The sequence below is a fragment of the Strongylocentrotus purpuratus genome, unplaced genomic scaffold (assembly GCF_000002235.5).
Source record: "Strongylocentrotus purpuratus isolate Spur 01 unplaced genomic scaffold, Spur_5.0 spur5_contig_860, whole genome shotgun sequence".
Taxonomy (NCBI): Eukaryota; Metazoa; Echinodermata; class Echinoidea; order Camarodonta; family Strongylocentrotidae; genus Strongylocentrotus; species Strongylocentrotus purpuratus.
Window position 1 is genome coordinate 112,336 of NW_022145569.1, and position 10,333 is coordinate 122,668.

A 10,333-nucleotide genomic window follows, 5' to 3' on the forward strand; every position below is an offset into this window, starting at 1 on the left:
CACCGCACGTTCTTCCTGGTTCAGAGATGATAATGCTATACATAAGCCAAGCATCGTGGTGTCATACATTTCAATGGTCTGTCTAGTGATTTAAAGGGATTGGGTAACTTTCTCTTAGATTCTGAAACAAAATCCTGGATTTAGCTCAAGCTGCAATCATAGTTATAAACCTTTTACGTAGTCAGGGACCCCATGACTTTTACAAACCGATCACTTGTGTGATTATCATGATATTTATGATTGGAAATCGAAATTTCAAAATTCTTTTTCCTAACGGTTTTCATAATACTACAGTCTATTGGGCAAAACGAGTATGGTAAAACCGGTCACTCAAAGATTTTTAATGTTTTGAGGCACTTCATGATCATTTTGAAGCCCAATTTGTTTAGGGCTTCAATATTACACCATATCACAGACACTGTTAACACATAGGGCCATGCTGCCCATGCATCTCAGATTTAACATTGTTAAACGATGCCTTTAAGATAATTACCATGCGGGGGCGTCATGGTATAGTGGTTCATTAACTTGAATCTCAATCCATAGAGGTGAGGATTCGAATCCTAGTCTGTCGCTAACATTCTTTGACAAGACATTAATCCACAATCCACATGGATACCTGGTAATTGCTAGCCCCCGGGAGAACAGCTCTGATGCTGATGAGGCGTCCCTTGGTATATAAATCATCATTACTATTCTTATTGTCATAAGTCATGGATACCGTCTTGTGCACAGTTATGATTGATTCAAATAAATTGCAACTTGATATTGACTGTGTTTCACTTCTGTTATAAAGAGCAAATATTTGCAAGTTTGCGATTGATAGGTAATCAATTCTGATCAATCTGAAGTCTTTGATAGACAGGGACCTGGTAATTAACGATAAGAAATACATGCTTATAGAATCGGATTATAGGTATATATTAGTACAGTTAACAACTAAATTGTTCACACCCTAACCAAATTTTGTAAAAAAAAAATTAAGTATGTGAACTTTTTATTTGTCCTGATTCATTTATCTTGGGAACGTGAGAGTATTCAACAAGAGCCATAATTCAACCGGTCCACTTTTGATTCTTGGCTTATACACAAAAACATCAGATTTACAAGGGGTATACATTATTTAGTTTTTAACTGTATAAAGCACATTCCATAGAGCACATAACATGTATCTACATGTACATGTACGAAGAATGAGAAGAAGAAAAAGAAGAGAAGTGAAGAAGAGAAAGAAGAAGAGGAAGAAGAAGAAGAAGGAGAAGAAGAAGAAGAAGAAGAAGAAGAAGAAGAAGAAGAAGAAGAAGAAGAAGAAGAAGAAGAAGAAAGTTAAGAAGAAGAAGAAATAATGAGGGATAAGAAGAAGAAGGAAAAGTCAAGGAGAACAAGAAGAGGAAGGAGAAAAAAGAGAAGAAACGAAGAAACGAAGAAACGCAGAAGTAAAAGAAGAAGAAGAAGAAAAAGAAGAAGAAGAAGAAGAAGAAGAGAAGAAGAAGCAGACAAAGGAAATTTGATAATTGTTAGATGTTCATTTTATTTCAAATTATTTTCTGAAATATCCCATGTCTGATATATTACTCAAGCTCTGAGCATATTATGTTTGAGTATGTGTTCTATAAATAGCAGTTTTGATCTCGCGGTAATCATGTACTTGTCCTAATTTCACTTTCATAGCAAGAAGCATTTGCCCTTCAAACAAATCTATAAATCTGTAACGCATGTACTCGAAGGGAAAGTCCGCCATGATATCAAATTCATACGAGCAGTTAAAGTTAAAGAGACATGTGATAAAGATGGACAGAGTTGTGAAAATTCAAAGTTGTAATTTATTAAACTCACATTGGAAACTCCGTGATGTCCCTTTCGCTCTACTTTCCCCTTTTGTGTACAAATGAATAATCAAATATATATAAACTTCCTGTTTGCTGTTAATGAAGGAACAAATCTCTTTTACCAGGGCAGAGATGACAAATCAAAAGACAATATTTGGAGAAAAATTTGGGGAGTTTATTTAAATTAGTAAACATTTGCATAATTTATTTCCCATTCAATTGCAAATTAGTTTTGTGAAAGCTCACAAAGTTTTATTATTTGTATACTTTATTGTTTTTTATTTATTTCTAAATACTAAAAAATAATCACATACTCTAATTTCTATGATATCATATTAGCCTCGAGAGTTTACATTTCCTGCAAAGATACTTTTAATTACATGATCGAACACTTATTTATATTGATCCTTTCAATGTAAATAAAGAGGATGAACACATTTTCAGATATTATGAATAAGATTTTGAATAGAATGCAAATTGTTATCGACCATAGCAATTTTTATTTATACATTTGCCTCTGTGTATCTGATTGGAATAGACTTATTAAAGGCAGGTTATGTGTATAGGAGAAGATATTACATGGTTCAAACATTCAGTTGTAATGTCACTGCGCTTTTATTATAAGAAACATTTATCATTATTAATATCATCATCATCATCTTCATCATCATTTATATGTAAATGTTAATAAGACTGTAATTGGATTAGGGTTCAGTTTTTTTTTAATTTTAAAACTATTCTTTGATGACTTTCAAAATAACTGTACTTTGATTCGTTCGAATGCTGGCCGCGTTTCAGTTTTTCCAAGCGAATCGTAATGAGAATATTTCACATCACAACACCTATTTTTTATTGGCGGACCCAAGGATATAAAAATGGGGTGAGGGAGGGAGTCACAGCTCAGTTTAAAGTGACTCGGTAACATTGTTGAAGGTTGATGAAAAAATGACTTAATTTTTGTATAAAATGTTACTTACTATATTCCTTCTACTATACTAACCCTCTGATATGCAAAAAATCCTGAACAAATTCTCAAACCACAAAGATATCTATGGTTTTCTTTGAAGGCGTCGATGGGAGGCACCCTTTAACAGTGATTAACAGTAAATTCTCCCAACCATTTTTGAATTTTCCCAACCGTTTTTCCATGACAAAAATACATAAAACAGGCTATAAAAATCTGTCAACACTTAACTGTCTGGAATGGAATGTAGAGCCATTTTATTGCTTTGTGACGATTTACACTGACCTAAAATGTAATTAAATTGTCCTTGTCTTGATGCTGAACAGGCTTTGACAAGTAGCAGAATAGAAGTAGAATAATATAGTTGGGAGAATTAAGGAATCGATCAGATCAGTTTTTCCCAATTTGTACCATGAATAATCATCCGTTTTCACTCAAATTTTCAGATTATCGTTAATTGTACATCTAGCATTGAAGTCACTACCTTAGCACTACTATCTCTCATCTGAACAATGTTACAAAGTCCCTTTAAATTGGGCGAAAGGGCACACACATATAACATTTATAAGACGTTTAGGCTTACGGTTTACTGTTTACTTCAGTACAGTGCCTCTAACCCTGTGCATCAACCTTGGAAAAAACAATTATTTTCATTTTCATTTTTTCTTTTTCTTTACCAAGCAGTTTTTAGATCGCCACTCGCAGCAAAATTGCGAGTAAAAACATCACGGTTGCTTGTCTTCATTTTTAATAGCACCCTCTACGATGACTTCAACCACAATCTCATTCTTCTCGATTTGTTCCTCTGGGTTCTTGCTTTCGTCGACGACAGCAGTAGCAGCTGGAGCAGTTGCGTCTTTGCCGTCACCATTCTCTACCGGGGTTTTAGATTCTTCGTCATCGTTTTTGTTCTTAGAAGACCCTGCATTGTCCTCGACCTCGACCTTCACGTGCACATCCCCGTTCTTCTCGGTGGGCTGGTCGACAGGGCTCTCTTTGTTCAGCGAAGTCGACGAGTTGGTTTTCCTGTCGACGTCAGCGTCCTCTTTGAAGTTATCCTCGACGTCGTCCTCATTGACACGGTCCTTCTTCATCAAATACATTTGAAGGGCGTGAAGAACCTCTCTTCGTGAACTGTATACGCTGCAAGATAATATGAACTTTGTTTACTACAATGCTACTAGTATTCAATCTATCAATAAAAAAATATCAAAATAACTCTAATTTTTCATAAAATTTAAAGAGCACAACAACAGTACTGCAAGAAATCATAATCTAATACTTTAGGTCCCTTTAAAGTGTTGGGAGCCCCCAAAAATTAATGGCGAAATTTCACTTAAAGGGATCGTTTAACAATGTTAAATCTGAGATACACGGCCCTACGTGTTATTAGTGTCTGTGATATGGTGTAATATTGAAGCCCAAAAAAAATTGCGCTTCAAAATGATTAAGAAGTGCCTCAAAAAAGTAAAAATCTTTGAGTGACCGGTTTTACCATACTCGTTTTGCCCAATAGACTGTAGTGTTATGAAAACCGTCAGGCGAACGGTTTTCAAAATTTGTAATTCCAATCATAAATATCTTGATAATCAGACAGGCGATCGGCTTGTAAAAGTCATGGGGCTCCTGACTGACCTAAATGTTTATAATTAGCATTGCATCATGAGCTAAATCCAGAATTTATTTCAGAATCTGAGACAAAGTTACCGGATCCCTTTAACTTGTATCATAATGTAAAAGGGCGTCATTTGAAACTCATAACTGCAATGATTTTCAAAATAAACTGTGTTTGAGGTCGAATATTGATGAAAGAATATACAATCAAAACCCAAATTATGTATTCTTTTATCAACATTTGTCTTCAAACACATTTTTTAAAAATCATTGCAGAAATGTGTCTTTAATGTCCCAGTTTAGCTGTATGATAGCTGCCATCGGGATTATCTCTACAAGTAATGTCATTCTTTTTCAGGTGTGTCAATTTTGACAGACATGGCGTATTATAAATGTTCACTATTATTATTATTATTATTAATATTATTATTATTATTATTATTATTATTATTATTATTATTATTATTATTATCATTATTATTAATATTATTATTATTAGTAGTAGTATTAAGATACAAACTTAGTGAAATTTTACCATCATTTTAACGGGGTTTTATCCCCAAATATTAATTTAAGATTTGTTTGCTTAATCATCTTTATTATTTAAAAACTGGGCATGCATGGAAAAATGAATTTAAAGGAATAATTATAAAAGTTTGTTCAACGAGATGTTCGTCAATAACTTTGTTTGTATCTTTGTTTGTTTACTTTCTTTCATTACAGTATTATCAACGTGTCATCCTTTTAATCTGACAAAACCTAAGCAATCAATTATAATATGGTTTGCTTTCAAGGCACGAATGAGGCTAGAGATGTTCAAAGCCACACTGCACTACTTGCTCCCTCTATATAGAAAACAATGCCTAATCGGTGATCATTGGTCCCCCATGATCCTTTTTTTCTTTTGTTAATTAAGAGCTGAGTTGAAACCACCTGCTCAGTGACATTGCAGGGTGCTCTAATCCCTCCTATAAACTAGTACAGATAAGCTTTAACAGATGCTCACTGTTTCTTACACAATTCAATCGGCGATATTTGTTTGTACGTATGGGTCACATTACACGTACAGAAGGCTAAGATAATCTTGCTTTGACATAGCCTATAATCGCGACTCACGGTTCGTAGTCTCGCCGTATCAGACGTTCTGCTTAGGGTTAGTCTAGCAGCAAAGAAAAAAGCTCGGCACTCCGCCTAGATTATAGGCTAGCTTTGACAGGGAAAATTATGGGAAAAAGGAGTAGGGGAAGAAGGAGGATACTTTGGATGGACAGTCTGCAGAAATTGCTGGAAGAGAGAGGAGTGAAAGAACTGGGAGTGGTACTAATACAGAATGCTAGGAGCCGGGGGTTATGGAACAGCATGATCGTCAAAGTCAAACGACATGGCACTTAGAGAGAGAGAGACGTATGATTTACCCCTAATAATTTCTTAAACCTGTGGTTTTAAAAACTTCAGCTTACCCTAATTTTGATCGGAAGAATAGCAATCCATTAACTGCGATGATTAGAAGAATGACTACAACTAGACATAATCCAGCAACAGCCATAGACCCGATTTCATCTAGGACAAAATATACAAGTAAATTGAGACCGTAAGAATATACATATCGAAAAGTGTTTTATTTTTCACGAAAAAGCAATGCTTGGACAAGGTGGTAGCAATAGACGCTTCCTATCATGTCAAAGGTTTATGACCCCCCCCCCCGCCCTTTCTTAAAAAGAATTCTTGTGCCGTTCGTGATCATGTACATTCATCGTACTACTACCTTTAGCAAAGTTTGGTCGATGGTTTAGCATGGTTAGATAGGGGCAATTAACTGGCAGACTCTAAAACACATTATTAAATACTCTCCTTTGTATACTATTATGGTTATCGTCAACAAAAGTCATATCAACTAAAGGGGTAAATTCAAAACTCTCTCATTGGTAGGCTTTCGTGGCTATTTGCGACTGAAGACCATTGTCCTCACATTTTAGTGCTTTATTCTGTTTAGTTTCACCTTGTTGGAAAAACACAAAAGGCATGCCTTGGCGTTGACTTTGCCAACCTAGCTCGTATCAATGAACACTTATCATGGCTGTCACTGAAAACTCATCAAACTGATGAAAGTTTCAATTAAATCTGACTAAATATAAGAGAGTTGTGAATTTGTGAAAGTTGTAATCACTATACAGTACGTATATGGGAATTTCATGTACTTTGTTGAAGCGGTAATGTCAATGTGACGTATAGTGCCCAACTAGTTTCCCATCTGTTCCAACATATAAAATTACTTAAATTTAATTTCGTCAAAAGTTCATGGCTCGGGAGGGTCTTTTCTATTTAGAGGACCTATAATGATCTGCTATCTACATTATGTATTTTGAGTAGTCCCCCAGAAGAGAAGGAACTTACGAGAAAAACAGAAATTAGTTTACATGTAATAGATTGTACATTCAGGTAATACAAATTTAGAAATTAAAATTAAACATTAACATTAAACATCCATAACTTTTCAAACTTTTGCCTTTCTGTTCCTGGTATTTGGCTGCTTTCTTAAAAAATCAACTTATTACAAAGGTTTGATCGTCTTTTACTAAGACTTAGGAACATCACAAAATGAGGAACAAGATTAGAATTTAGCCAAGAACCTCCGAGATCTTCGGAAAATAAATGTTCAATATCTGTATTAAATCTTTCAAACATTAAAAGAGAGACTACTTAAAATCAGTATGATCTCGCGTTCAAGCACAAATATAATTACTTTGTTTGTTTTAATGCATTTTGGAGGGTTTTTCATGGTGTTTTTTTTCTTTCCAAACTTGTTGATATGCGCTTTGACCGCCTTCTTTCTTGGAGAAATAGCGTTTGTTGTTTCAAAAACAGTACAAGAATTATTGCTTGTTGTCTCCATAAAAACTTTGCACACCTTTTCTAATAGGCTTTGATAACTTCAAAGAACAACTAAGATTATTGATTTGCTATCCGAATCATAACTTACCTCTTTGTTTCAGGGCTGCGTCGTTACTCAAGGTTCCGTCTCCCTGGCTAGATTTGGGGTCCAAGTCTGCGGATGAGGTTATGGTAGAGCGTGAGGTCGGGGGTGGTGGTGGGGTTGTGGTAGAGCGTGAGGTCGAGGGTGGTGATGGGGTTGTGGTGAAACGTGAGGTCGGGGGTGGTGGTGGTGTTGTGGTAGAGCGTGAGGTCGAGGGTGGTGGTGGGGTTGTGGTGAAGCGTGAGGTCGGGGGTGGTGGTGGTGTTGTGGTAGAGCGTGAGGTCGAGGGTGGTGGTGGGGTTGTGGTAGAGCGTGAGGTCGAGGGTGGTGATGGGGTTGTGGTAAAGCGTGAGGTCGGGGGTGGTGGTGGTGTTATGGTAGAGCGTGAGGTCGAGGGTGGTGGTGGGGTTGTGGTAGAGCGTGAGGTCGAGGGTGGTGGTGGGGTTGTGGTGGAGCCTGAGGTCGAGGGTGGTGGTGGTGTTGTGGTAGATTCTGAGGTCGAGGGTGGTGGTGGTGTTGTGGTAGATTCTGAGGTCGAGGGTGGTGATGGGGTTGTGGTGGAGCCTGAGGTCGAGGGTGGTGGTGGTGTTGTGGTGGTAGAGCGTGAGGTCGAGGGTGGTGATGGGGTTGTGGTGGAGCCTGAGGTCGAGGGTGGTGGTGGTGGTGTCGTGGTGGTAGAGCGTGAGGTCGGGGGTGGTGATGGGGTTGTGGTAGAGTCTGTGGTGAAGTCTGTGGCTGGGGTTGTGGTAGAGCCGGAGGTCGAGGGTGGTGGTGGTGTTGTGGTGGTGGAGCCTGAGGTCGAGGGTGGTGGTGGTGTTGTGGTGGTAGAGCGTGAGGTCGAGGGTGGTGGTGGTGTTGTGGTGGTGGAGCCTGAGGTCGAGGGTGGTGGTGGTGTTGTGGTGGTAGAGCGTGAGGTCGGGGGTGGTGATGGGGTTGTGGTAGAGTCTGTGGTGAAGTCTGTGGCTGGGGTTGTGGTAGAGCCGGAGGTCGAGGGTGGTGGTGGTGTTGTGGTGGTGGAGCCTGAGGTCGAGGGTGGTGGTGGTGTTGTGGTAGAGCGTGAGGTCGAGGGTGGTGATGGGGTTGTGGTAGAGTCTGTGGTGAAGTCTGTGGCTGGGGTTGTGGTAGAGCCGGAGGTCGAGTGTTTGGGTGGAGTTGAGGTAGAGCCTGTAGCTTGTGCGCTTTCCGCAAACATTATGATAGTTATAAGAAAAATTACACTGGCGATAAACGACGGTGACTTAGATCTGTGTGAGAAGAAAAATACGAAAGAAAAGTATAAAAAGTAACAGTGATCCAATAAGGCACTAGTGTATTAATGTTCCTTCATTTCGCCTCACGATGATCGTACATACTTTATTCCGTACCTTTTTAAGTAACATTAGAGATGAATGCGTTCAGATATATTCAAATTGCTTTTGAGATTTGCCAAACAATGTCGACATTGGCTTTAATGCATTTTATCTTAAACAAATCGAGATAAGAACAATAGCAAATGGTGATATCCAAATAATTTCAAAATAATGGAGAACAATAATATTTTTACATAATCGCTGTGTTAAACAAATTTGTTATTCTTAAAATCATACGTATTCTTTCTGTATGCTCATGGATTGTTAAACGTTTGTCTTTGAGCAACCTACACTCGAAGTAAGGGTAGATAAGTTTAAAGGTAAAGACCAGTTATGGTCATGCGATTGCATTGTGAAAGAAACGTTGTGGAATCGATCAGAAAAGGTTGATAATCTAGCATCTAGCATCTGCAAGGTTCCGGAATCATCAAAATGATAAGAAACTTGGCCCATTCTTCGTAAAGTTACAAGCACTATACACAGAAAGATGTATATGGGACTACCCTATATCTCTCACAGACCATGAGATAAAAAAAATTACCAAATATATGAATTAGTAGGCAGTTTCCCGGCAAATTTGTTATCATCATGTATTAGTCAAAACATATTCTTTCACATGATTGGTAATGAGAGCTTCCATTTCATTTTTTGAAATTGGGGCGTTTCCAATACTGGTCTTTACCTTTAATTAAGCCTCCTCAGATATCCCGAAAATATTAAAGTTTGTCTTTCTTATGTTTGAAAATTAGTGCAAAACCAAAACCACATACCTCTGAAATAGTTGTGCCATTGTAGTAGTCTATTCAACAGCAGTTCAAATAACGTGAAAACAACCTTCCAAATCGAAAATGAAAATGATGATGAGCAGGAAGATTAGGTGATGAGACGCCAAGATTCGAAGTTAAAATGATCACTCACAATTCAATCTTATGGTATAAGGTGACGGCGTCTTATTTTCTGCAAGATGTAGCACTTGGAATTAGCTCAAATGAAATAAGATACTACATATTTTTAAGCCCCCTTCTTCCTCGTACAGGTATTAATCAAAATGATATGCTAGTATAATTTTCAGCCAAGGAAAACAGAAATGTTATGGTTCTAGACTATTTTAATGATCATCGTCATCATTTCGAGTTATCGTCAGGTACTGTTTGCCAGTATATGGAAGAGGAAGAATGAGTTGCCAAACGCCCTCTCCGATCATGCGTCATGTATCGTGTTACTATTAGCTCAGCCAATCTGATGACTTGTATTGTACAATTATTAAACCAGTCGTTGTGAAAAGATCATCTTCATTTGCAATGTTTAGAATGGAATTGCAGCGATTAAAATGCGACAACCGAATCATCAACTTCAGCCAGGCCATGTATTTGACAAATTCGGTTACATATACTGTACTATTCATTCTTGTCTCGGAAACAAATTTGCAATTGAAAAGACACTGATGATATATATAATATAGGTATAATGGGTTGACTTCGAATCATCGAGTCATCGTGTTGAGTCGGGTGGTCTGTTACCCGACCTGTAATGAAAACATACCCTTTATTCACGAAATGTTGGAGGTAATGCTTGTGAAATTAAACCCTTTAATCTACAAATG

The 10,333-nt window shown here is 37.6% G+C and overlaps 1 protein-coding gene across 1 annotated transcript; it reads right to left on the minus strand.

Annotated features, from left to right (window-relative positions):
• Positions 1-1,233: 1,233 nt before the first annotated feature.
• On the minus strand, positions 1,234-7,757 carry LOC115929503 (proline-rich receptor-like protein kinase PERK1; the record flags this gene model as incomplete). The annotated part of the gene is given in 4 exon segments (XM_030998561.1): positions 1,234-1,335; positions 3,558-3,927; positions 5,868-5,967; positions 7,388-7,757. Coding segments are annotated over 4 exon segments (942 nt in total), but the record flags the coding sequence as incomplete, so codon positions are not given.
• Between the last annotated feature and the right edge of the window lie 2,576 nt (positions 7,758-10,333).